Consider the following 27,918-nt stretch of genomic DNA (forward strand, 5'->3'; position numbering starts at 1 on the left):
CAACGAAGGCAACAAAATCCTCCAACCATTGCGTTTGGTGTGACTAATTAAAAGAAAAACTAATAAAAATGATTTTAAAATTTTGAGTTTTAACGATAAGGACAAAACAAAAAGTAAAGTGAATAGTAGCATGATTGACTTTTTAGTGTAAAAATATGGTTTTTCATTAACATAAACAGTACCGGAAGATTTTCGTTAAAATTCTCCTAATTAAAATATACCTCGAATGGGAATACAAATCGAATTCAAATCTTGGGTTTAAGGTAATTAATCATATTTTAATCATAACAATGCTTGTTTAGCGCTGTCAAGCATCTTCTTAAAACAAGTGCACAATATCAGATCGGATGTCATACTAAAAAGAACACACCGCTTAGCTGTTGCAAATTCAACAACCGTTTTTACATCTACCAATTACACATAAACATGTATTCTAATAATTGGAATTATAAATACAGATTAAACTCATGTCCATTTATGATTACATAAAAGCACGAGATATTGCTAAATTTACAGCAGTCAAGTAGTGTTCTTAAAAATGTCCAAGCAAATATATACAGTGGTGGTCTCTCCCTGGTTTGATCTCCAAACCCTTGTTTTCCTTCCTGTTTGGCTGTGTGCCACGTAATACCAAACAAATAGATTTGGATGTGTGCCACGTAAAACCAAACATATAGACCACGTGACCTGCGAGGTTTTCCATGTGGAAGCCATCAGCCAGATTATTTTGCCACGTGACCAATGCGCGCCATTATTCAAAGCCGTATGCTTAGTTGGCAGGTGTAGTGGCCACATGACATTCATGCGGACCATGTATGCCCTTACTTTTTTGTATAACAAATAAAGGGATACATGCAAAAATTATTACGGAGATCATATTTTTAAATTGTAATTTTTTTTAACTATAATAATAATGTCACTTCTACTTCAGTATTACTATTATGGAAGAAAAAAAAAACACTAATATGAATTTATTGAAGAATAATAAAATAAAGATACGATAAGTTATAGGAGATATAAAGTCATACCCTAACAAGAAGTAGAAAAATATTAGAAACAAAAATTGATTAAGACAACTCGTAGCATAAATGAAAATTCAGAAGTCCCGAAAGATTATGAGCAAAAGCCACAACTGCACACTGTGAAAAAAAATCCCACCAATGAACTCCAACATATGATCAAAAATATAGTTTATAAACAATGTACCACATGATTTTCTTCACAATCAATGTGCAAAACCAGATATGCATGAAAGAGAGAATGGTACAACAATTTACCCCATCAACCAATAAACACCAAGTCAACCGAGAAAATCCAATATAAAGAAAATGCACTGCCAACGAAGAATTACACTCAATTCAAAAATAATGTTAACCCAAACAAAAAGCCTGATGAAGAGCTTGAAAACTCCTCACCCCAAAGACCCCCTTCATTTAAAGAGGCACAACACGTCATATCAATTAATGAGTTTATTCATAAAATTTTGGTTACATGTATCATTTATCATATATTATGTAATACATCAGTGTAATCTCTCTAACATTACCTGATACATATTAAAAATTGGAGCTTCACCCCAAGCCAATACAATAAAGGTTAAAAAGCATTTTGAGTCGTAGAAGGAATTGTATGATCCCATAAGTAAATCCCTTCGACTGAATGTACGATAGTAATTGTAGCATCTGTCATAACGCTAGCTTCCCTCTACACATGATTTCAACAGATTGATGTCAAAACTGATTAGATCGGCCTTGGTCGCCTTGACCTTAGGGACGATCGATAAGCCGAGTACATCTCAATCAAGAACCGTATGGAACAAGGAAAAGAAATGAAACTAGAAATGGGCAATTACTTGTATGATGTTAGAGCCTCAGATATTGTGATAGCGATGAATGAGGAGGCATGCAGTTACATATCGGATGCTGTGGTCATTGCTTACACAATAAACTGATATAACTGCCGCCCAACTACGTACGTCGCTGGTGGTGCTTATCAGTTATTCCTTCCGTCAACGGTCTCATTTCTTACTGGGTCCAACAGGCATGGCAGATGGCGCCATGCCCAAGCTCTGCAAAGGCTTTATGTTTAGAATATTCTACACGCAAAATTAGGAATTGATTATATATAAACATGATGCAGTGCCTAATAATTAAATTATTTATGAAGAGAATGATTTTCTCTTTAAAAAACAAGTATTTGACGTGATCATGTTTAATGAATTCATGATTAGCAACGTCAAGCAAACTGTGTTGCCCTTGATTGAGTGATTTCCAAGAGTTCTATCCCCCATCTTTTCGAGACCTTCGGATTTTTCTCTGCGTCCATACAATATACATATATAACACTAAATGTGTGCCGCGCGTATACACTTCATTTTTCTTCATAGCTTAAGAATGCACAATAACACGCTTCAAAACTTTTGCTTTCCTATACACAAGCAAACCAATATAAGATACGTAGTTTACAACTTTCCTTAATTTCTCATTCCATACTTCATGCTTACGTTTTGTGATAAATTGTAATGTGATATTGAAAAACTGTCAAGCATATGACAACCCTCGTATTTTTTTTTCAAATATAAACTCGTTGTCTATTCATATTGTATTACGTGCACTGAAATAAAGGCACGAATAAACAGGAAGTCGAAAATTCCTCCCACGTTAATCCCTTAATCGGCCTCTTGAGTGTGATCACTTAGTCAACCCTTGTTTAACAAGCAAAGCCTGAAATTAGTCAAGACCCCCTTCAATAATCGTTTTTTTTCTTAAAAGGGATTAAAGATGATGTATCCTTAATTAAGGATGATATATCGATAATTTAAGAAAGATGATGTATCGATAATTTAAGGAAGAAATATAGACTTTTATCCAGGGAAAGTATCCATCCATATACATTCCAAATCCAAGCATATATAGAGAAGATGCCAAAAGAAAAAAAAGAGGGAAAATATAAAATGACAGAAGGAACGTACAAAGGCAGAACAAAACAAAAAAAAGTTAATTTAGGTTTTGTGGTCCTAATCGAGAACTTCTTGTTGTGCATCTTCATGCATGTCTGTTAATTTTTGTAGGCCTACTAGATATTTTTTAATGTGCCAAAATACAGGCAGATATATCATATGTTATTATAAAAATAGAGGTAAAGGTTTTTTTTTTTTTTTTTTTTGGTGTGTTTTAAATATACCTCTACTTATATTCTGAGCATATATACTAAATAATCTCCATAGCCTCCAAGTTAAACCTACCTCCGTTTCCCTCCCACAAAACCACGTACACACGTTTACCAAAGGACAAAAAAAAAAAAAAAAAACAAAAAAAAAAATCCACGTACACACGTTTACCAAAAGGAAAAAAACAAAACAAAACCACGCACAAAATTTTCTTTTACAAAACTATTTACAATATTTAAACTGACTAATTTTGAAGAAAATAGATTATTCAAACTTGATCGTAATCATGTAGAGCGAATATATTAATGTTATCAAGTGACTTAACTATTTGCACATTTATCAAAAGAAGAAAAAAAAGCACTCACACACTTTTCTTATACAAAACTATGTACAATATTTAAACTGTATAATTTTCAAGAAAATAGATTATTCAAACTTGATTGTAACCATGTAGCGAGTGAATATATTATTTTGATCAAGTGACTTAACCATTTGCATACACTCTCTCGTTAGTTTGTCGTCTTGTGTTAGCCAGTTAATATTACCAACAAAACAACTTTGGCTTCCTTAAATTTTTTGTTGTTGTCGGAAGGATAAAATTATTCACACACTTAATTATTATTACTGTTATTTTTCGACAAAAACAATTCAACCCACCACTAAACCATTCTCTACGTATACGCTACAGCACTTTTGGGCTTATAAAAGGGCACTTTTACGGTTTTACCCCATTACTTACAACCGTATGAATACGAAAGTATTGATTTCAGTTATTTTTAAATCAATTCTCTTTTGTTATTTTTTTTAATTAATTCTCTTTTTTATGTTGGATATTTGTTAATTAATTATTTTTAGATATTATTTTTAATTAATTTTTTTTATTTCACCGTATGTATGAAGTATGAACAATCAGAAATAGTTAAGCGGGGAATAAAAGCCTATTATAATATATAATTCAATTAGCCTCATGGCACAATAGCACAATGTTAATTAATAAAATGAAGATATTTTTTAAACCCATAAATGTAGTGGGGAATAATTGGCTGTCCAAAGACACTCTACGTGTACCATTATTTGGTACATGGTAGGCATCCAGAAATGAAAAGAACACTATAATTTTTGAAAAAGAAAAGAGTATGTACACATCGAAAAAATTTCAGTGTGTTGTGACCACATCAATGATACACCAATTATCATAATACAATTGATTGAATTTTTTTTAAGTGTCTAACTAATTGTATTATTACACATGGTGTATCGAATATTGCTTATTAAACTTAATTGTGTACTTAGAGTTTCCTTTTCAATCTTGTTATAATCAACAAAATATAATGCAAGAGGAGAGACTTTTTTGTTTAGATGTGATATACATGGCTTTTGGAGTAGGTAATAGATATTTACAATTATATAATATGATAACCAGAAAATATCATTTCGGATGTAATATTATTGGGTGGTAATTATTTTTCTTTTGGAAAAGATATAATCAAATTACCATATAACACAAATCTATTATGTGAAATATAGAATACCACTTATAAAAAAAGAAAGGGTAAATTAAAGAAAATATAGTATACTACTTATAAGTGAGAGATTTTAAGTTATTATTTTCGCTATAATATTTTCGGGAAAGGGATCCTCACCGGATCTCTTCCACGAAGTTCACCAAGGCCACAAATCCGGACCTTTGAAATTTGATTGAATGGTTAAAGTTATTATAACTTTTAAAATAGATCATTGTTTGTAGCCGTTTGATCAAATTTCAAAAGTTCATATTTATGGCCTTGGTGGACTTGGTGGAAGGGATCCCTTTCCATATTTTAGGTAAGTAATCACCTGACTTTTGGAAAGAAGATGAACAAATAACAAATCTACCGTTTGAAATATAGTACTAGTAACTTCTTCTTCTTCTTTTTTTGTCAAATACATTAGTAACTTCCTCGTAGGTAATTCATGTGCTCAATTGAAATTACATCATCACCCTTGGTTATAATAATAATTATTATTTTTAACTCATTTAATATAAAATGGACATAATACATTTATTTATTTAATATTTTAGGTGGTAAGTTGTTTGAATTTAATAATGTTTCAAAATTATTTTTAAAAACTAGCTAAAATAATTAAATGTGCTCCACTTTCTACATTCAAGTTTGGAATCATTTTCATATAGTTTTGATGAATTTAGAGCAATTATCTTATTGCTTTTTAGAATAAAAAGTTCTAAGAATTCACGTATAAGTGGTTGCATACATATATTTAATATTGAGTATCTTTCACATATTTGTTAAATAAAATTGTATGTTTCGATAAGCAAATTAAATATTTATTGCACAGTTTATATTAGAGGAGTGTTAATCTCATTTTCTTATGATTGTTAACAATTCAAACCCTCTAATTTTTGTCTTCCTTGAAAAGTAAAGTTACGTTCGAAAAAAAAAGAAGAAAAGAATCATGTGCCGTATTAACACAATGAATGGACTAGTGAATCCGTTAGTATTAAATTTGACTTTATGTAATAATCATTATTATAATTTGACCAAAAAAAAGTTGTCCGCACGTAGAAAGTTTTACTAAAATTTTGCCTAATATTGTAAGTACAAAAAAAAATCCAAAATTTTCTGTGACATCCCACATCGCTCAGGGGAGTGATCCTTAAATGTATATTCCAATCCCTACCTAGCACGAGGCATTTTGGGAGCTCACTGGCTTCGGGTTCCGTAGGAACTCCGAAGTTAAGCGAGAAGGAGGCTAGAGCAATCCCATGATGGGTGATCCACTAGGAAGTTGCTCATGAGTTCCCAAAAACAAAACCGTGAGGGAATGGTAAGCCCAAAGCGGACAATATCGTGCTACGGTGGTAGAGCGGGCCCGAGAAGTGATCCGCCCCGGGCCGGGATGTGACATTTTCAATATTGACAAAATGCGCATGAAATTTTGAAGAAATTGTGGAAAGATATTGCTTTACCTTACTTTCGAATATCGGCAACCCCACTTTACAGATATTTCAATAGGATAGAAAATATTTAAAACCTTGCTTATACATGATTTATCAATATTTACATGTTGTATTATTTAATTTATATCCATATTTACAAGTGTTTAAACTATAAAAGGCATACGAAAAAAATTGTATCTATATTATGCATCTTTTTATTTATTGAAAGTGATAACTGTAAAGTACAAATGACACGTTGTGTTAGTACTCTGAAAAAAAATTAATGAATCGGTTACTCTGTCAGTGATTTCGCGAGTAATAATTACAAAATCCAGCATAACGGGTCTATGTTTGGTGGCTTATACAAAGTCAGCTCTCTTAAGAAGAGGTGAAAAAAATAAAGTAGATTTGGCGTTCACCAAATCCAGAGGTAGTTTTCTCCCTTTCGACAACGCAAACCAGAAACCACAACCAGATTTCTAGTATCAAAATTCGACAAGGCAATCTGTGTGTATCGACTTATATAAAGTCCGATTTCTCAAAAACAAGTGTAAAAATACAAAAAAATTCCGGATTACCCAAATACAGAGGTAAGTATTCTCTCCCCACAATGCAAACCAGAAAACCACGACAATATCAAAAACTAGGTTGGATAGTAGAAAGAAAAGTTGAAAATTAAAAAAAATAAAAAGAAAAGAAAAAGAAAGAAGAAAAATCAAATAGAAAAATTAGTGTAAAATTCATATGTAGTGTTGGAGATGTGAAAAATGGGGAAAGAAGGGGCAACATGGGAAGAACAAAGAAAGATAGAGAGGAGGGAAGTGGATAAAAATCCGCTGTTGGAATAGCCCACTGGAATGCCAATCCATGGCCCCTGGTTTTCCCTCCCTCTTTCCAAAACCAACTGTCTTTCTCTTTCAGCTAACCCAAGTCCCTTTGTCCCCTTCTTTTATACCCATTCAACCCTCTGCCCCTTTCTCCAGGAGTTCTCCTCCTTCAACAGAGCTGCCAGATTTCACATCGATGTCCTCCTTTTACCACCCATCATTCTCCAGTACAAACTAACTTTTATCATCACTCCCCACTCTCTCTCTATCTCTCTCCTCCCATGTTCCCCTGCTCTGTTTTTTTGTAGTCTAATCCATTTTCGTACGTTTTTCTTAATTGGGTACGCAGATTGAAAGTTTGATTTTTTTTTTTTTTTTGTTGAGTTTTTTGAAGTACCCAGATCGAAAATTTCATTTCTTTCAAATGGGTTTTTGTGTTTTGATCAAAGGGAGAATTTTGGGTGTGAATGGGGATTGAGATGGTGGCGCCCAATCGCAAACGCAATAAGGAGTTTCTGGAATTGGCGGAGGTGACGAATTCGAAAAGCAAGACCAGAAAGTGCCGGCGGCGTCAGCGGAAGATGTCGCCGGTTCAGAAGCTGTACGAGACTTGCAAGGAAGTCTTTTCGTCTGGTGGGGCCGGCGTTATACCCCCCGCTGATGATATCCAACGGCTATCCTCTGTTTTGGGTATATACTTTTATCTCTGCTTTTGCATGATTGCCTGAATTCAAATTTGTTCTTGCTCTAATTAATGCTTTGTTCATGTGTGGTGTCTCAGAATTTCATAATTTGATTGGATTAAAGCTCAATTTTGGTTTTTTTTAAATGAATTTTGAAATTGGATTGAATTAATCATTCTTCTGTGTGGAATTTGCATTATCTTGTAGGTTGTCTGTTATCGGCCAGTGCCTTTTTTTTTTTTTTAAATTTTTTAATCATATCTCTGTCCTTGCATCTGATACTTTCAGTTTGCGGCTGTATGCATGCAGATTAGTGTATGTATATATGTGTCTGTATATATATATGTGTGTCTGTGTATCTCCTCGGGGTTGGGGATACAATATACTGTATAAAAAAATGTTTGTGACAGAACATGTGTGTTTTCATGCCGGAGGAGGTCATCCATATTTGCATGGTTTCATTTCTTTACATCTGGATTCTGTTTTTGTTGCACAAATGGTATATTGACTTGTCTTCCGATGTTGTTTGCAATCGTTTTTCTTTCCTCTTCGGATTTATTCCCCAATGTGGCTTATAGGGTTTGGTTGTTTTGATGCAGGTGCCCTGAAGCCTGCTGATGTCGGCCTGACTCCTGCTTTGCCGTACTTCAGGATGACAGTAGCTAGATCAACCCCGGCAATAACCTACCAGCACCTTTACCAGTGCGAAAAATTTTCAGTAAGTTTCTTCCTGGTTAATTTTCGCAATCGACGGAGTGAAAGCAGTCGGCGTGGCTTTTGTTCTTATAATGTGTTACCTATATGCAGATGGGGATATTTTGCTTGCCGCCTTCCGGTGTCCTACCGCTTCATAATCACCCTGGAATGACGGTTTTCAGTAAGCTTCTGTTTGGGACAATGCACATCAAGTCCTATGATTGGGTGGCTGGTGCCTCGGAGAAGACATTGGCAAGTGCCCTGGAGGAAACGTTGGCAAGTGCCCCGGAGAAGACATTGGCAAGTGCCCCGGAGAAGACATTGGCAAGTGCCTCGGAGAAAACATTGGAAAGTGCCCCGGAGAAAACATTGGCAAGTGCGAATCCTTCATTAGGTAAATTCGTCCTTTGAAATTTGTATTATTCTTAACCTATATGTAGAAAGTGCGGACTTGATTGGGGTTGGATGAGACCAAAAGACAGGGGCCACGTGCTTTTGTGAGCTTCCCCACGGATGATGTGGTCCGGTGCCCCTACACAAGTTTTTCTGTATGTTAAAGACACAGTATGAGTTATCGCGTTGTATTGCATCTTACTTGAGATAACCTGTGGGACTTGATGAGAAATCCCCCATTTGATCTTTTGAAGTGTAATTGCTTGTGGCATCTTGAACTTTTAGACTATAAGTTTATGATTATGACTTTTGATTGCTTAACATTTTGTCATGAAATTATGTCACGAGGACCTTCGGTTGTGAAACTATTTTATTCGTACAAAAAATATGCAGTTGGTTGTTCTCTCGTTCAAGCACCGCCTGGTGTTCGTCTGGCTAAAGTTAAGGTTGACGACGATTTCACTGCTCCTTGCGACCCTTCCATCCTCTATCCAGCTGATGGAGGCAACATGCATTGCTTCACAGCAGTGACAGCATGCGCAGTGCTCGATGTGCTTGGCCCTCCATATTCTGATCCTGACGGTCGGCACTGCCAATACTACATTGATCACCCATTCTCTCGTTTCCCAGGTATCAGTGTGGTTAGATTTTCCTTTCCAACTCAAAAGTGAGAGCCCATCTCGTTAGAACTTTGAGAAATCTCGACGACGGTTCTGTTTTTGAATTTCAGATGGGGGAGTATCTGTGCCAGAAGATGAGAAGGACGGCTATGCTTGGCTTGAAGAGATAGAGAAACCTGAGGACTTAGCTGCAGTTGTAGCCGAGTACAGAGGCCCCAGAATACAGGAGAATTGATGATCTCACCAATCTATATCTCTGTCGTCATTCCATTTCACTTGTCTGCATCTCCATTCCATTTTCCCCATTCATCCATCCGCAGCCCCCTCCGCACCACAGTTCCGTCGCTTCCATCGATGCCATCAGTGGATGCTGCTCAATTCAGTGCAGCAGTAGTAGTGCTTTTGTCTCGTTATGTTTTTTTTTTTTTTAGCTCTGTGTTTTGTTGTTTTTTCTTCTTTTTGGTGGGACATGAGGAGGCACTTGGTGCCTTATTTTTTCTTCTTTCTACAGTTAATGTACATACCCAAAAAAAGAAAAGCAACAAAAAGAAGAGAAGGTCTCTTTGTTCTAAGCGCGCTTGAAATTAGAGGATGAAAGTGCATTAGCACTCTTTTCATGATTGGTTTTTTAAATTTTACACTCTCTCTCCCCCAAATATTTACTTGGTTAGTTTATACTTTACGATGATGTTATTGTTCATTTTTCAGTCAGAGATGATGCAATTTTCAGTTGCAGTCCAAATCTGAAGATCTGTGGTTTGTCTTGTTTTCATGAATAGGGAATTGTGGTTTGGATTGTTTTGTTGTCACTTGCCAGAGGAAAAGAGTGCGTGCCACCCGCCCTAGCCATTGGAAGAGATCTTTGCTGATCCTCTAATCACATTCGTTTGTTTATTGTACATCTTGCGGTTAATTTTTATCAGGTATTGTTTATATTTAATTTTAAATAAAAAAATTTACCATATTTTTTGACATGTACGATGAACAGATGTGATTAAAGAATTCTTAGAATCCTCACAAAAAGGATTTGGTGAGGATCCTCCTGGCTAGCCATTAGCTTGTAGGGAGTCCTTCCGGCGTAGGTACGCTTATAGGGGGTGTAGTTGGAGAGATACCGACATGTATCCTAAACCCTAGACGTCACAGTAGCAGTATTTCAAAGTATTACTGCAGTGGTATTTCAAAGTGCTCATGTAGCGGTAGTTCAAGGTAATAAGACACAACTATGTGTCTAAGGTTTCTCGGTATGTTATTAGTTTGAGAAATTACCAGTGATAGTTAACTAGGTAAGCCTACAGAACAGCAGTCATGGATGTAGTCGATTTTCGATGACTTTGTGATAGTAGTTTTGAGAGGCTGTCATAACGGTATATCTTGCATGTAAGTTTCTTTTGTGTACGTGTAGTATCTGGTGCACGTAAGTCTCTAATATGTACTTAAAGTACTCGGTGTAGGTAAGTGATCTCGCTCCAATACTTGGGCTGGACAACGTGACGTGTGGATGACATATGTGGTAAACGATAATTAAAGTCAAAAGTGAAGTTGTTGGTGTTGCGTGGGTCATAGGTCATAGGTCATGTGTGTGTCTGTGTGTGTGTGTGTATATATATATATGAATATGCATGATCTTAGGTTATATATCAACGGGAAAACGAAATGATGATGTTGATGATCTCTGATGGGAGTGATTTGTCGGACCTGCCCTTAGAAGATGGAAAGGGATCATCTTCTTATCCCTTCCAACTAATCTTCTTCATCAAACAATCTGAATCATTGAAATTTGATTCAACGGCTAAAAACACAAGCTTACTTTATAAGTTACAATAACTTTAGCCGTTGGATTAAATTTCAAGGACTTAGATTGTTTGATGAGGAGGATTAGGTGGAAGAGATTCAAAAGGATCCTTTTCCTTGAAAGATTGGGACATGTATATGCCTTTGGAGACAGCTTCAAGGGACATGTCTATGCTGTGACGTGTTTCCATGGGGAAGCACCAGCACCAGCACCAGCACCAGAGAGAGCTGCATCTGCATGCACGTGTAGAGAAATATGAAGAACTGATTAGATACAAAGGGTTTCTTGAAATCGAAAAGCTAGCGAACATGTTTTGCATATAAATTACCCTTTCATCTGCTACTAATTAACAGGAGTAGTAAAGTAATTTAAACAGGTTAAATTACTAATTAGCTAGTAATTACAAAGCTGTTTCCAGAAAGATGATATTTCTAATTTTGTGAGCTGTTGGAAAAGCCCGTACATATCATATTCTCTCTCTCTCTCTCTCTGCTAAACCAATATTAGGGTTTGTAAGTTTGCGCGTGCGTCACATAGACTCGTGATGATATCGTTCAGAAGTAGGTTATCTGCATGGCTGCAATGACTTGGAAGTTTCTTTGAGAATATTATTTTTATCAAGGTACAAGATTCCTGTACTTAACAGTATTTATCTGCTATACATATTATATAATTTATAGACATCGATTGATTAAGCTTGGCAGTACTACAAGAAGAGTTAAGAAGAAACACTGGAATCAGCAAGTGGTATGACTGTAGAATATCCTGATCGTCAGAACATTCTTCTTCAATTCATTGCATATCGCATTCAAACTCTACCTCGTGTACGTTTCACGTGTCTTAACTTTTTAGGCATGCTGCATGCATTTGGGCCCAATGGGTTCACACTTCGCAGATTAGTAACCAAGCTACTGTATTTGAGACTGAAACAAGAGTTACCAACTTGCCAAGGTGATAGCCCCACTTCTTGACCGGCTAAGCCCACAACTCTAGACCAGATACAAACTCTATTAACTCTGCTAATTTAGCTTACTTGCAAGAGGAAAAACTACAGAGTTCAAATATCTATAATAGCAATAGCATGTTTAGTAATTCGTAATCGAAAATAAAATGAGGAGTTTGTTTGGACTACAGGTTGCTCCACTGTTTACTGTGTCAAAGCAAAAATGATAAGTAGTACCATAAGGAGTAGAGAAAGACTTAATTAGTAAGATTTTGAAAGATACTTTAAGAAGAAAAAAAACATTAAGTATTTGTAGTTAATGATAAACTTGATTTAAAACTGAGCGCAATGATGTGCTAGGATTCATATAGCCAAATTTACTTAATAAGATAAGACTTTATTGTTGTATTACTTTTCATAATCTATAGCATCATCACCGTTTCAATAAAACACGTTCACCAATTCCAACCCAGATAATACGCAATGAAAGCTACTTTTTAATAAAATTAGTCATATATTAGTGATAAAGTTAAACGCCTCCAGTTGCTTAGGCAATCCATATGGAATACAAAAATGCAGATTAATATTAAATCAGAAGTTGATTGATTAATTCAAGACGGCTAGCTAGCTAATTGAAAGCATTGACCTAGTTGATTATAATAAGCACTCCATGGCCTTTAAGTCTCTTTCCATACGTCAACTAGTAAGACTTAAAAAATCTTATGTCTTGACAACCTAGTGCAATTAAATTAATGTGACCTCTCTCTCTCACTCCCTCCCTGAGTCTTCAGTCTTCAGTCTTCAGTCCATGATTTACAGAGTCAATTTGTTTGCAAGTGCCAGTAAACTTCATGCTTCCCTTATGTGCAAGACTATCAGTCTATATATATGAAGTAGCATCACTTACTTTTATATATTTTTAACACACATTTTTTGTTGGGCTCATTTAGTAATTTAGTTTAATGACCTTAACTATCTTTTAGAAAACTATTCATATGGATTATTCTTGAAAAAATTAGAGAAATCCAAAACTATTAGGACATTCATTTGTAGTGAAGAAAATGAACTATTATGGTTTTACAAATAACCCCTAAACCATTAATAAAATGGTAACATGGGATTTGGACTATTTTTTGTAGACATGATATTTGAGAGAAAACATAAAAGACAACCGGTTTGAATTGTTAAATACATTACAAAATGAGTCTCATAATGTGCATTAAAAATTGTGTAAAAAAGTAGTATCATGAATCCGTCCTCATATGTATATAATAGTAGTATATATACATGCTGGCGCATGAGTTTTTACATATTTCATGGCCGTACGATTGAAACTTTTTAATGAGGCAGAGCAAACTGACAAACCCATTTTTATGTTGTTTCAAGACCCAATTAATCCACGACATACCTGCAGACCCTGCAGAGTTGCTTCCATTATATTCCTTTCTCTTTCCTTATCAAAGTAAATTGTTTAAAGTTAATTAAGGTGGGTGAATGGCTCCTTACGTTATATAAGTTAGTGACTCCATCAACCCTATTCGAAATATATATAAAGAAGTTGGAGACATCATGCCTTGCATGCTATCACGATTTTTTTTTATTTTAATAAACGATATTCTCTATACTAAGAAAAAAGGGTAGGTTTAGCCTCATAATGGTTTAGCAATAATGTGGTTCAATTTTGTTTTTGGCGAAAATCAAACTTAAAACCTCTCACTTACAAGTGAAAAGTAAAACCACTAGATTGTAGTACTAAGTGACGCTACCACGACTTGTTAGAAAGCTGCTCTCGTAAGGTCTTTATTTTGAGAACTTGTGAGAAGAAGGTTTCACGTCATATCAAACCCTTTTCTTTGCAAAATTTAGTATTCTCATCGAATATCTAAACCAGCAAATCTAATTGCATAAAACCCTAATTTTATTAATAATATTCAAACCCAGTTAGTTACAAAGCACCAAAACAATTGAGATTGTGTGGTTTCAATGTGACATCCCACATCGCCCAGGGGAGTGATCCTTATATGTATATTCTCATCCCTACCTAGCACGAGGCCTTTTGGGAGCTCACTGGCTTCGGGTTCTATCGAAACTCCGAAGTTAAGCGAGAAGGGGACTACAAGTCTACAACAATCCCATGATAGGTGACCCACTGGGAAGTTGCTCGTGAGTTCCCAAAAACAAAACCGTGAGGGAATGGTAAGCCCAAAGCGGACAATATCGTGCTACGGTGGTGGAGCGAGCCCGGGAAGTGATCCGCCCCGGACCAGGATGTGACAAATTGGTATCAGAGCCTAACCCTGGTCGCGTGTGTGCCGACGAGGACGTCGAGCTCCTAAGGGAGGTGGATTGTGACATCCCACATTGCCCAGGGGAGTGATCCTTATATGTATATTCCCATCCCTACCTAGCACGAGGCCTTTTGGGAGCTCACTGGCTTCTGGTTCTGTTGGAACTCCGAAGTTAAGCGAGAAGGGGGCTAGAGTAATCCCATGATGGGTGACCCACTGGGAAGTTGCTCGTGAGTTCCCAAAAACAAAACCGTGAGGGAATGGTAAGCCTAAAGTGGATAATATCGTGCTACGGTGGTGGAGCGGGTCCGGGAAGTGATCCGTCCCGGGTCGGGATGTGACATTCAAAGTATGGGATCCCCTTCTTCTTGAACGCTTGAAACCTTTCTCATATGAAAATTTCAGACGAAGGTAAAAAAGTTGAAAGGGGTCCATCTCCATTTTTCATACATTAAAAGGGAAAAACAAAAAACTCGGGTGGAGAGAAGGGGAGTGAATGATCGAGAGGGAGATATGGAGAGAGGAAGAAGATGTGTGGATCCGAGGAGAGAGATGGTAGGGGAAGAAGACAGAAGGTTTTGCGCGAGAATTTTTTTTTAAATTTAATCTCTTTGCAGAATTATTATGTTTTGGTGTAACATAGATTATTTAAGTTGATAGTTGAATTTACCATAAGATTAATCTGAAGGCTCATATAAAAATGATCTCACACGTCCTTATTTTGAGGACCTTATTAGGAGAGCAGTTCTACAACTTGTTATATCAAAACCAATCACAAATTTGTACTGCATTAAACTATAAGAGGAATGTTAACAACTTCTTATTTGAAGTTTTTCATTTTACCTTCTTGACTCTCATTCTCATTATGACCTAAACCGTTCATTTTTAAGTCAATATTTAAAAAATTATCTTGGCAAATAATTACTAAATTTGAAATTGTTTAGTCATCTAAACAGTTATCCAATAAATATATAAATCATGTTTCTGACTTAAACACTGAAATTCTGGACAACATTAATTGAATGGTTAAGCAATTTTTATTTAGTTAATTTTTTGTAGAGTTAATCTTTGACTACAAATTACACGTTCCAATCATCAAACAAAATTTCAAGATAAAAAGAAGAGCTGAGAAAGTAAAACAAGAAGGTAGTAAGAAGGTTGTTAACACCCTAAAATAATGATTAGAAGGTAAATTTTAGGAGGTAAGAACCTTCCAATAATGAGGTTTTGCCTTTGGGTAGTTCAAATTTCAAATCATTGAGATTAATCTTGAGATGAAAAGCTCACACGCATGATTAATTTGTTCCATTCTGAATTTTTGAAATGGCAGGCTTGCCCTGCTGATTACCCAGATGACCTAAAAACTCCATCCTCAATTATAAGCACTTCTTAAGTATTTAGAATCCTCTCATAGTCATATAAATTCAGCTGATCAATAGTGGTGATAGGATCTGATGGTTTTATATAAAATGATTTTAGGTAACCATACCGTTAGGGTGTGCAATAAATACAAAGCCTGTCATGTGTATACAAACACAATTTCGTTTCAGATAAGTTTAATTATTTGATTATTTAAGATCAACCATAACAATCGGTTTAATTTTTAATACAACAGTCATCTTGTAGTTTCAAAAGATCAATATATATTTTTAGGGTTACAGTTTCAAAAGATCACACACATATAATATTCACTTATCTGTCAATCTTCAATGGATGAGATTTGTATGCATAGACCCAAACCAATTATTAGAAGTACTCCTGGTACTCATATAACTTTTAATTTGAACTCATAACTTTTTTCTACACTCAATTTAAACTTTAAATGTGAATTGTTTTTCTTACCATATTGCATAATTATCATCAAGTACACGAAAAGATCCACAATTAAACTAAAATTTATCCATAAACTCACACTCAATAATTAAACCTTAGCTTCACATAATGTTTATCTTATGTTCCATTCTGGCTAAAATCATAAGAGCTCTTATAGAGAAAACAAGCTTTTTTTTATCGATGACTGATGAACATGCTATCAAAATTCTGAATAACTTTGTACAAGGCGTCGATTTTTTGTTAAAGGAGAACTTTGTATAGATAATGTATCAATATTATTACTTCAAAATGCTTTACCATGAAATATAATATAACGACGATTTATCAACCATCCGTTGGACGAAGAAAATGGATTGGTGGTAACATTGTCATCCACCACGACGTATCAACCTTTAGTTTGATTTCTCTAACGTATATACAACCCAAATAGGTCAATTCAATGGAAATTTATAGATGAGTGAATTCTCAAGTCTCTCGCCATGTATGACAATTGATTGCAGACAACAAATATAAATTATATTAGGTTATAATATACAGTCTTTAAATATAGAGGCTACAGTCTGCACTGCAGCATCAATATATACTAGAAGTCTAGAAGGTCACACGACTGACGACTCACACCTCAAATACTTAAAATTCGTATACCTTGACTCTTTGCCATGTGACGTCTCCCTTGTACGTTTCAAAGACGAACTGCACTACTCATATGTGTGTGCGTCTATATATATATATAATTAGAAATTGTTATTAATACTTTAAAAATCTCATTCTATACTTTTTACATGTGTATTTTTTTTTTCTAACTATAAAAAATTGTAATGCCAAATGAGTATTTTAAAATGCTAATAACAATTCTGATATAAATTATCTGTAGTACAATCGGTGCCTGCAAATTCAGCTCTCTCTAAGCACATTAATTTGTTCATCTACTTGAAAAATGTTGAAACTTATTAAAATCTTATTGTTAATTTATTTGTTAGTTTAATCTAGAAAAAGTAATATAAAAAAGGGGTTGCAGAGAGTTGACATTTTGTGTGTGCCTACGCAATGGGGCAAACAGATGATCACTGGATTTCAAATTTGCTTTCATACCATGTCTGAAAGTTATGGCTTAAACCCCATCTATTAAAATAAAAGGCAATTGAGAATGCTGAACTCCAATAGCAGATCATCATCTGCAGAAAAGAAAGTTGATCAATCTGTTGGATATCAGGAGGTTCACAGTCGGGATTTAAGAAAGGTAAGTAAATATACAGTTATACCTTCTTCTCTTTGTCGCAAATTAATTTTGGTTTTGATTAATTTCTGTATGTTTTCTCATAAGATCAGTTGATCAAGCTAGCTAGGATTATGGTTGAGGTTGTTGAATATGATCATCATTTTCTATGAAAATTCTAGTTTTTAGAATAGAATTTTTTTTTTTTTTTCAGTTTTCTTAATTATGTATTTTTACGTAGAGTTTCTGATCATATCATAAAATGTTCATATTGTTGTCACTAATTTCTGATTAAATTTTGGGAACTATGCTTTAGTCTTAGGGCTCATTTGGAAATATTTTTAAAATGATTGAAAATGCTTTTATAGAACATGTTTTTTGGTTCCAAAAGAACTTGCATTTTTATTAGGAATTTGTTCCAAAAACAGTTTCATCAAAAGTGTTTTTAGCCATTTTAAAAGTATTTTCAAACGAGCCATTAATTTCTTCAAATATCAAGTTGTATATATCCATTTAATTTTGATTTTCAGTCAAGTGATTATTTCCTTCGGTTTTATATATGACCAATATATAGGAGAGTGAACTTGATAATGCCAAAGCTGAATTGGGAGAGGTGATGGAAGAAAATGCTAGATTAAAAATGGCGTTAAATCATATGGAGAAGGATTACCATTCTCTCCAGCTGCGGTTTTTTGACATCCTCAAGCAACAGGCTTCCCAAAAAGCTGTAAATGTCGCGGGTCATCGAATAATCGAAGAACCGGAGGAGCTCTTGTCTCTTTGTCTTGGAAGAAGTCCAAGGGAGCCTAAAAGTGATCGTGAAACTACTGCCAGCAGCAACTTCACAAAACTTGCACAAGTTGATGATGGTGAAGAGAACTTGAAGGCCAATCTTACTCCTGAATTAGGTTCTGATGAGACTAGTTTGGAAGAACCTAATAAGAATCATGCAGAAATTTCAAGATAAATTACACGTTCCAATCATAAAACAAAATTTCAAGATAAAAAGAAGAGCTGAGAAAGTAAAACAAGAAGGTAGTAAGAAGGTTGTTAACATCCTAAAATAATGATTAGAAGGTAATTAAATTTTAGGAGGTAAGAACCTTCCAATACTGAGGTTTTGCCTTTGGGTAGTTCAAATTTCAAATCATTGAGATTAGCCTTGAGATGAAAAGCTCACACGCACGATTGATTTGTTCCATTCTGAATTTTTGAAATGGCTGGCTTGCCCTGCTGATTACCCAGATGACCTAAAAATTCCATCCTCAATTATAAGCACTTCTTAAATATTTAGAATCCTCTCATAGTCATACAAATTCAGCTGATCAATAGCGGTGATAGGATCTGATGGTTTTACATAAAATGATTTTAGGTAACCATACCGTTAGGGTGTGCAATAAATACAAAGCCTCAAAGTCGTGTGTGTACAAACACAATTTCGTTTCAGATGAGTTTAATTATTTGATTATTTAAGATCAACCATAACAATCGGTTTAATTTTTAATACAATAGTCATCTTATAGTTTCAAAAGATCAATATATATTTTTAGGGTTACAGTTTCAAAAGATCACACACATATAATATTCACTTATCTGTCAATCTTCAATGGATGAGATTTGTAAGCGTAGACCCAAACCAATTATTAGAAGTACTAGAAGAGCTGAAACAGTTAGGTTTTAAGCTTAGTTTAGCATAATCATAATGCAATAGAAAATTTTAATTTGAACTCATATATTTTCTATGCTCAATTTAAACTTTTCTTACCATATTGCATAATTACCATCAAGTACATGAAAAGATCAACAATTAAACTAAAATTTATCCATAAACCCACACTCAATAATTAAACCCTAGCTTCAAACAATGTTTATCTTATATATGTTCATTATGGCTAAATCATAAGAGCTCTTATAGAGAAAACAAGCTTTTTTTTATCGATGAATGATGTTTTAAAGTTTTAAATCTTCCAATTAAGGTATGAATTGATTTATGCAATTTTTTTTGTTTGATTTCAATTTTTTTTTTTTAAGTTGAGAAGATGGGATTAAAGAGATATTTAATTAAAAATAATATGGGTATAAAAAGTAAGTGGTGTAGAAATAGGTTATAAGGATTCGAATAAAATTTTCCTATGCAATATTAGCAGCTACATGAAAATTAAACCATTTCTCACCTCATAGGAAATTGGTCATATATAGGATGCTTGCAATTAATGTTTTTGTTAGATCAAAATTATGAATATATATATATATATATATATCAAAAACCAATGAAATAGATGTTGTAAGATTGCAAATCTTATAGAACATGCTACCAAAATTCTGAATAACTTTGTACAAGGCGTCCATTTTTTGTTAAAGGAGAATTTTGTATGGATAGTTACAAATATTATTACTTCAGAATGCTTTACTGTGAAATATTATATACCGACGATTTATCAACCTTCCGTTCAACGAAGAAAATGGATTGGTGGTAACATTGTCATCCACCACGATGTATCAACCTTTAGTTTGATTTCTCTAACGTATATACAACCCCAATAGGTCAATTCAATGGAAATTTATAGATGAGTGAATTCTCAAGTCTCTCACCGTGTATGACAATTGATTACAGACAACGAATATATATTAGGTTATAATATACAGTCTTTAAATATAGAGGCTACAGTCTGCACTGCAGCATCAATATATACTAGAAGTCTAGAAGGTCACACGACTGACGACTCACACTCAAATACTTAAAATTCGTATACCTTGACTCTTTGCCATGTGACGCCTCCCTTGTACGTTTCAAAGACGAACTGCACTACTCATGTGTGTGTGTATGTGTGTGTGTGTGTGTGTGTGTCTCTCTCTCTCTCTCTCTCTCTCTCTCTCTCTCTATGAGAACTGTTATTAACACTTTAAAATTTTCATTCTATACTCTTTGCATGTGCATTTTTCTTTCTAATTATAAAAAAATTGTAATGCCAAATGAGTTTTTTAAAATGCTAATAACAATTCTGATATAAATTATCTGTAGTACAATTGGTGCCCGCAAATTCAGCTCTCTCTAAGCACATTAATTTGTTCATCTGCTGTGGAAAATGTTGAAACTTATTAAAATCTTATTGTTAATTTATTTGTTAGTTTAATCTAGAAAAAAGTAAAATAAAAAAGGGGTTGCAGAGAGTTGACATTTTGTGTGTGCCTACGCAACGGGGCAAACAGATGATTGGATTTCAAATTTGTTTTTATGCCAAGTCTGAAAGTTATGGCTTAATCCCATCTATTAAAATAAAAAGCAATTGAGAATGCTGAACTCCAATGGCAGATCATCATCTGCAGAAAAGAAAGTTGATCAATCTGTTGGATATCAGGAGGTTCACAGTCGGGATTTAAGAAAGGTAAGTAAATATACAGTTATACCTTCTTCTCTTTATTGCAAATTAATTTTGGTTTTGATTAATTTCTGTATGTTTTCTCATAAGATCAGTCGACCTAGCTAGCTAGGATTATGGTTGTTGAATATGATCATCATTTTCTATGAAAATTCTAGTTTTCAGAATAGAATCTTTTTTTTTTTTTTTTTTTTTTTTTTTCAGTTTTCTTAATTATGTATTTTTATGTAGAGTTTCTGATCATATCATAAAATGTTCATATTGTTGTCACTAATTTCTGTTTAAATTTTGGGAACTATGCCTCAGTCTTATGGCTCATTTGAAAATATTTTTAAAATGATTGAAAATGCTTTTAGAGAACATGTTTTTGGGTTCCAAAAGAACTTGCATTTTTATTAAGAATTTGTTCCAAAAATATTTTCATCAAAAACGCTTTCAACTATTTTAAAAGCATTTCTAAATGAACCATTAATTTCTTCAAATATCAAGTTGTATATATCCATTTAATTTTGATTTTCAATCAAGTGATTATTTCCTTCGGTTTTATATATGACCAATATAGGAGAGTGAACTTGATAATGCCAAAGCTGAATTGGGAGAGGTGATGGAAGAAAATGCTAGATTAAAAATGGCGTTAAATCATATGGAGAAGGATTACCATTCTCTCCAGCTGCGGTTTTTTGACATCCTCAAGCAACAGGCTTCCAAAAAAGCTGTAAATGTCGCGGGTCATCGAATAATCGAAGAACCGGAGGAGCTCTTGTCTCTTTGTCTTGGAAGAAGTCCAAGGGAACCTAAAAATGATCGTGAAACTACTGCCGGCAGCAACTTCACAAAACTTGCACAAGTTGATGATGGTGAAGAGAACTTGAAGGTCAATCTTACTCTTGGATTAGGTTCTGATGAGACTAGTTTGGAAGAACCTAATAAGAATCATGCAGAAGCTGGAGGTGGAGAAGCGTCGTCGCCGCCATCGAGTAAAACGCCGAAGACGATGAGGAATGAAGACGGTGAACCTCCACCGCAGGTCAATGCAAAACGAGCCAGGGTTTCTGTGAGAACAAGATGTGATGCCCCAACGGTATATAATTTCTTCAATTCTTCTTACTTAACTACATCCATTTTGTTACAATGATTTTGGCTTTTTACTTTTAGACGTAGGTTGGGTTAGTTAATTAGAGTAGTGTGCCTGCCTCTTACACTCAATTTCGAATCACCCTCCCATATAATATAGTATTGTAAGAAAAAATAAATCTAATTAATATATCTACTTGATTTCCTATATATAGATGAATGATGGATGCCAATGGAGAAAATATGGACAGAAGACTGCAAAAGGAAATCCATGCCCGCGAGCATACTATCGCTGCACAGTTGCACCAGCGTGCCCTGTGAGAAAGCAGGTGCGCATATATAGTTATCTTCGTTATGAAAGTAAAGTATTGCAAACATGAGTTGTCCAAACAGGTCCTTAGTTCATAGATTCGGTTTATTTTTTATTTTTTGATACAAGCGATATTGGGAGGAAGATTTGAACACATGATCTTAGATGTAGAAGGCTAAACGCTCTTAATCACTTGAGCTACATGCCCTATATGTAGCCTTTACGAGTGGTACCAAACTGTTTTTGAAATATTAACTAATATGTTACTTCTGTAAATGATGTCAGGTGCAAAGATGTTATGAGGATATGTCCATCTTAATCACCACCTATGAAGGAACTCACAACCACCCACTTCCATTCACAGCCACTTGCATGGCTTCCACCACCTCTGCCGCAGCTTCCATGCTTTTGTCCGGCTCTTCCACATCTCACCCGGGTTTCGATTCCACAGCCACCCTAATCAATGGATCAGAATTTCGTGCCTTCGATAACTCAAGAACACAACTCTACATGCCCAAATCTGCCCACCCTTTGCTCCCCACAATCACTCTCGACCTCACTGCCTCTACATCCTCTTGTAGCACATTTCCTTCAAGTCTAAGCTTTTGCTCCCCGTCAGATTCCAACAATTTGCCCATAAGTTGGGGCAATGAATACCTTAGATATGGCTTGCTACTGTCCGACAAAACTCAAGTTGGATCCTACAATCTTGGAAAGGCATCCCAAGAGTATTTCCATCAAACTTATGCAGAAAAGATCCATAAAGCTTCCTTCCAGGTGTCTTTGACAGAATCACTAACCAACGCAATCACGTCCGACCCGAATTTCAAGTCGGTAATTGCAGTAGCACTTTCATCTATGGTCGGAGGTGGTGGTGACGCCACCCATAGGAACCAAGGCGAAGGCGGCGAAAGAATGGGACAACAATTGAAGTGGGGTGAAGCTGCTCATCAGTTTACTTCTCGAAAGTGAAACTTGAAGCTTCCGCACGTTAAACTACCTCTGCTATCTCTGCTATCAGGGATAGAAAATTTGTAAATTACGATATGAACCACTCGAAATTCTCTTTTTCAGCCGGAAAGTCGCAGATGTTGTGTTGCCAAACTATCAATCTTGACCATTGATCAAGTAAACTCTTGTTCAATGGCGTGATTCAGATTGAGAGTCTAGCAACACAATATACCTCGCAAAGACATTATGCGCAGTTATTGTAATGAATATTTGACTGTAGCAAAACACAAGTCTGCATATAATATTCCTGCAGGCGTAGGATTACAGAGCGCAAATAACGGCTCACAATCTCTGGAATAAAAGGCATATTATGCATACATCGCAAGATCAGAACTGAACTTCGAAAATTCAGAAATTTCCATTCCAAAGAGGGTTCTTTTCCAATACAAGCTTTCAATTCCCACCAAATAACCACAAAGTGTTGTTATTTTATCAGCAGCTATAACATTAACGTATTACAATTCAGTTCTGCGTGAACCGTAACGAGGACAAAGCTATCATTGACGACCGCACAAGTGATATTTCCTCCACATTGACCTTTCATAAATCATGGGATGGCCCTGTTCCCTAGTTATTTCCTCACCGTGGAGATTAGCAAAACAATCTTTCATCTGACGACCATAAAACAAGGAGTGGATTAGCTGCTGAGCTGCTGAAGTGCCACTGCTACAATATGTTAGTCACGTAAAACACCAAAATCTTATAATGCTCGTGGAGCATGAAAGGAGAAACGGTAATCACCAATTTGGCGGTCACAGACATACGCTATTATTTTGGATTTCTTTCTATGAACTCTTCAGCAGATCATGAAATGCCTCCTGAGGTATATCAACAGAACCGACACGCTTCATTCGTTTCTTTCCTTCCTTTTGCTTTTCTAACAGCTTCTTCTTTCGAGTGACATCTCCACCATAACACTTGGCCAGAACATTTTTCCTCATGGCAGATATCCTAAAAACACACATAGAAGTTTAGGTGAACGGTAAATGTTTCAAGAGCTATAACATGGCAAACAAAAAATTTAACAAGTACTTACGTCTCTCTTGCAATAATCTTTGAGCCAATTGCGGCTTGTACTATTATCTCAAACATTTGCCTGCTCCAAATCAAAACTTTGAGTTGCTTAAGAAAGAATCGAAAAAAAAAAATATTCAGAATTTACCATTTAGTATAGCCTATAGATAAACAGACCTGTCTATGTGTTTCTTCAACTTCTCCACCAGTTCTCGACCAACGCGTTGCGCCTTCAAGTTATGAACTATTGTTGCCATTGCATCAACCGGTTGTCCATTCAAAAGGATGTCAAGTTTGACCATATCAGATTGTTGGTATCTATATTACATTCAACGAAAAATTTGCATCAGGACATCACAAATAAAAAACAACAGTCGTCACTTGTCTATTACATCTAATGAGTCATGAATTAAACAAAGGCAGTCAAGCATAAGGCTTAAAATAAATTACAACAATATAATGCAATACCACTGTGGTTTCTTCCTTGAGTTTAAATCATCAAGAGCAGGACTTGATCCTACCAAGCTTTTACACTAGGAGGATCAACCACATAGAGAAAGAGAGGCGTGGGCTGAAACTTACTCTGCATCCTCATAATCAAATGATGCATATCCTGATGTAATACTCTTCAATTCATTGTAAAAGTCGACAACAATTTCCCTCAGAGGCAAGCGATATTTCATAAAGACTCGTAGACTGCATGCATCAAACTACACAGAATCAACATCTCAATTAAAGATGAATTCACAATATCATTTGTGAAACACTAATCCACTTTAACAAAATATGAGTGGCAAAGTAAACGTGATGAAGGTGAAACCCATCCAAAACAAAGGGCCAATGATTATTGAAGAATTACCTGTCTATGAATGAATACTCCAACTGCTCCCCTCTCCGCTCAGAGCAAAGGGTGATGACAGGCCCCACATACCTTCAATTGAAGAACAAATTACTTCTGGAGTATGGATGAATAAATGCCTCAGTGCTGAGAGGGGGAAAAAACATGCTAAGGGTGCCCGAGAGCTTACTCACTAGGAATAATGATGGTAGCTAGAACTGTGGGTTCCCAACAAGCTGTTACTCGTTGCTTGGGGTTCGAGGGCAATGTGGCAGGATTCTGAACTTCAAGTTTGCTAGACCAGAATCAACACTATTTAAAAACCATACAAGACGACAATCTTACAAGAATAACACTAAATACATACCTTCCATCAGAATACTCAAAAATGTAAGGAACAGTTGGAATGGTAGAAATAACATGAGCTCCATGCTCCTATTATCCATAAAAGAGACATGAATTCTTATTTTGTCAATCACTACAAGAAAATTGTGAAACAAGCAAACCACAAAGTTCTTAATGATGATTCCTTTTTTCTAAACAAAATTTTTCTGATAAAAAAATATATTTTCCCATTCTGATTAAGAAAAGTATCTTAAAGTTTTCTTTTTTCTCACAAATAAAGGGGAGAAAACATTTCTTTTGTTCTCGCACAGAAACTAATACCTCGATTAAGAAAAAATTCTTTTAACATATCCCAGAAACTGCAACCATTACCTGTTCAAGCCGTTGGTGAAAAACATCCATGTGGAGTAATCCTAAGAAACCACACCTGTAGTTGGACACAGTAAGCATAACATGTCCACTTCATATGAAGCTTATTGAATATAAAGCATGGACCTGAGGTAGAAGCCAAATCCTTTATTTTGAAGTTAAAAAGAAGAGCTATTAGTAGTAAATGCCATACCTAAAACCCATACCTAGTGCCGTGCTACTCTCCTTGACAACAGCTACACTGGCATCATTGCAGGTCAGTCTCTCAATTGCATGGTTGAGTGCTTCAAAATCAGATCCATCAGCAGGGTAAAGACCAGAGAATACCATATGTTTTGCAGCCTTGAACCCTACAGGTTGATCACTATCAGTGACAATAAAAGTGAGCTAGGTTTTGACATTCCTTTTGGAGCTTCTATTACTTCCGTTAAAGGAGATTTGGGAAATAAAACTACCTACTGGTGAAGAAAAAGAACGCGATGCATATACCTGGAAGGGGCTCAACAGTCGTTCGATTATGATAAAGTGTGTCTCCAATTCGCGCCTCTTTGGTCGAGCGCATACCAGTAACAACATACCCTACTTGTCCAGTATGAAGAACTCCAGTAGGAGTTAGCTCAGGATGCATGAACCCGACATCCAAAATTTCATAACCTTGGCCAGTTGCAGCAGATAAAATTTTGTCCCCCTTGCGCAGCATGCCATCAACAACTGCAACATGGCATATAACTCCTTTATATTCATCGTAGTATGAATCCAGTAAAAGCATACGTAAGGGTGAACCACTCTTCCCAGGAGGCGGTGGAATGCGTTCTATGACTGCAGGAAGGACATGCTCAAGACCCTGGCCTGTTTTGGCTGATGTTAAAAGAGCATCACTGGCGTCAAGATCAAACATTGATTTTAGTTGAGCTTTAACACGATCAGGATCAGCAGTTGGCTGGTCAATCTTGTTAATAACGGGTATTATTGTCAGGTTGGATTCAAAGGCAAGATAGAAGTTTGCAACAGTTTGTGCTTGAACACCCTGTGCAGCATCAACAACCAAAAGGGCACCTTGGCAAGCAGCTAGAGATCTTGAAACTTCATAGCTAAAATCCACATGACCAGGCGTGTCAATCAGATTCAATAAAAAGCTTTGTTCTTTTTGGACACCATTGTTGTCTCTCGCACTGTTAAGACTCTGCTTGTAGTTGTAGAACATGGTAGCTGTCTGCGCTTTAACAGTAATTCCCCTTTCTCTCTCCACCTAATAAACCCCAAATCAAAATGACTGGCACATAAACTAGAACCAACAATATAAACAATATTCCAAAACAAAAATCGACAAGCTGAGATACAAACCAAAATTAATTGTAAATGCACCTCGTTCCCGAACTACGAAAAGTATGAGAAGAGCTTCAAATGCAAGCAAACACAGCTAACATGTTCATAGGTTCATAGAAGCAGAAAATACACCAAAGAATACCCAATTCTCTCTCTCTCTCTCTCTCTCTCTCTCTCTCTCTCTCTCTCTCTCAAGTTCTCATTACTGAACTATGAAAAGAATGCAAGAGCTCCAGATGCAACCAAAAAGTTGAACTTTAAGCATAAAAATTGCTAGCAAACCAAATTATCATGCTCATTGAGCCAAAAAAGCCAATCCAATATACCAAACAACATTCCAAAGGAAACCCATCTCTCATTTTCTCTCTCCTGACACACACACAGACTCTCTCTCTCTCTCTCTCTCTCTCTAAAAAGATTGGTATTACACCTGCAATTTGTCGAGGTACTGAGGCTGGCCATGGCCTCTCTTGATAGTCCCAGTGAGCTCCAGAAGCCTGTCGGCAAGAGTAGACTTGCCGTGATCGACATGCGCGATTATCGAGAAGTTCCGAATCCTCTCCGTCGGATACTGGCTCAAATCTACGGCGTTCTCTTTGCTGTTTTGGCGTGAGTAGGAGCAAAACGCATGGCTCAGCCCGAAACGGCAGTAATCGAAGTCGTTTCGAAGTGGGTTGCGTCTGGAAATGCTAGAGAGCGAGTTGTTCTGCAGCAAAGAGAAGTACTTGGAGGGCTTCATGGTTTTGGAAGCTCTTCTGAGACAACCCATTTGGGGGGTTTAAGGAGCTCTATGGAGGAGGGGCAGAGACGACGAGTGCCCTCTGCGGCGGAGGTAAAATTCTGAAATTTC

General features: G+C 35.8%; 3 protein-coding genes across 5 annotated transcripts; 2 read left to right on the top strand and 1 right to left on the bottom strand.

Annotated features, from left to right (window-relative positions):
- Nucleotides 1-6,986: 6,986 nt before the first annotated feature.
- Nucleotides 6,987-9,943, top strand: LOC137739882 (plant cysteine oxidase 2-like). Of its 2 annotated transcripts, XM_068479617.1 has the most exons (6): nucleotides 6,987-7,275; nucleotides 7,384-7,624; nucleotides 8,217-8,335; nucleotides 8,425-8,707; nucleotides 9,100-9,336; nucleotides 9,437-9,943. In XM_068479617.1, the coding sequence occupies exons 2-6, from the start codon at nucleotides 7,402-7,404 to the stop codon at nucleotides 9,559-9,561; spliced, it is 987 nt and encodes a 328-aa protein (XP_068335718.1). In that variant the 5' UTR covers nucleotides 6,987-7,275; nucleotides 7,384-7,401; the 3' UTR covers nucleotides 9,562-9,943. The 2 variants fall into 2 exon arrangements, with proteins under 2 accessions (XP_068335718.1, XP_068335717.1); XM_068479616.1 differs by having other exon boundaries at nucleotides 6,987-7,624.
- A 7,389-nt stretch (nucleotides 9,944-17,332) lies between these two features.
- On the top strand, nucleotides 17,333-23,137 carry LOC137738903 (probable WRKY transcription factor 72). The gene is made up of 4 exons (XM_068478375.1): nucleotides 17,333-17,425; nucleotides 21,344-21,862; nucleotides 22,071-22,184; nucleotides 22,451-23,137. Exons 1-4 carry the CDS (start codon nucleotides 17,333-17,335, stop codon nucleotides 23,135-23,137), a joined length of 1,413 nt encoding a protein of 470 aa, XP_068334476.1.
- Nucleotides 23,138-23,510: 373 nt separating this feature from the next.
- On the bottom strand, nucleotides 23,511-27,905 carry LOC137740098 (translation factor GUF1 homolog, mitochondrial-like). Of its 2 annotated transcripts, XM_068479906.1 has the most exons (12): nucleotides 27,499-27,905; nucleotides 26,232-26,991; nucleotides 25,936-26,092; nucleotides 25,746-25,800; nucleotides 25,396-25,463; nucleotides 25,219-25,323; nucleotides 25,050-25,121; nucleotides 24,773-24,886; nucleotides 24,368-24,508; nucleotides 24,213-24,272; nucleotides 23,918-24,127; nucleotides 23,511-23,787 (listed from the first exon to the last, which is right to left on the bottom strand). In XM_068479906.1, exons 1-11 carry the CDS (start codon nucleotides 27,835-27,837, stop codon nucleotides 23,962-23,964), a joined length of 2,037 nt encoding a protein of 678 aa, XP_068336007.1. In that variant the 5' UTR covers nucleotides 27,838-27,905; the 3' UTR covers nucleotides 23,511-23,787; nucleotides 23,918-23,961. The 2 variants fall into 2 exon arrangements, 1 of the variants encoding a protein (XP_068336007.1); XR_011069135.1 differs by lacking the exons at nucleotides 23,511-23,787; nucleotides 23,918-24,127; nucleotides 24,213-24,272 and having other exon boundaries at nucleotides 24,659-24,886.
- Between the last annotated feature and the right edge of the window lie 13 nt (nucleotides 27,906-27,918).

This window comes from Pyrus communis, chromosome 7 (genome assembly GCF_963583255.1).
Source record: "Pyrus communis chromosome 7, drPyrComm1.1, whole genome shotgun sequence".
NCBI classification, from domain to species: Eukaryota; Viridiplantae; Streptophyta; class Magnoliopsida; order Rosales; family Rosaceae; genus Pyrus; species Pyrus communis.

Coding starts and splice junctions, on each gene's coding strand:
- LOC137740098 (XM_068479906.1), bottom strand. CDS start 27,837: ATGGGTTGTCTCAGAAGAGCTTCCAAAACCATGAAGCCCTCCAAGTAC. Junction 25,801..25,935: donor GCACTAGGTATGGGTTTTAG/GTATGGCATTTA, acceptor GTCCAACTACAG/GTGTGGTTTCTTAGGATTAC. Junction 24,273..24,367: donor TTGAAGAAACACATAGACAG/GTCTGTTTATCT, acceptor GATTTGGAGCAG/GCAAATGTTTGAGATAATAG.
- LOC137739882 (XM_068479616.1), top strand. CDS start 7,402: ATGGGGATTGAGATGGTGGCGCCCAATCGCAAACGCAATAAGGAGTTT. Junction 8,336..8,424: donor ACCAGTGCGAAAAATTTTCA/GTAAGTTTCTTC, acceptor ACCTATATGCAG/ATGGGGATATTTTGCTTGCC. Junction 9,337..9,436: donor CCCATTCTCTCGTTTCCCAG/GTATCAGTGTGG, acceptor TTTGAATTTCAG/ATGGGGGAGTATCTGTGCCA.
- LOC137738903 (XM_068478375.1), top strand. CDS start 17,333: ATGCTGAACTCCAATAGCAGATCATCATCTGCAGAAAAGAAAGTTGAT. Junction 17,426..21,343: donor ACAGTCGGGATTTAAGAAAG/GTAAGTAAATAT, acceptor TGACCAATATAG/GAGAGTGAACTTGATAATGC. Junction 21,863..22,070: donor CAAGATGTGATGCCCCAACG/GTATATAATTTC, acceptor TCCTATATATAG/ATGAATGATGGATGCCAATG.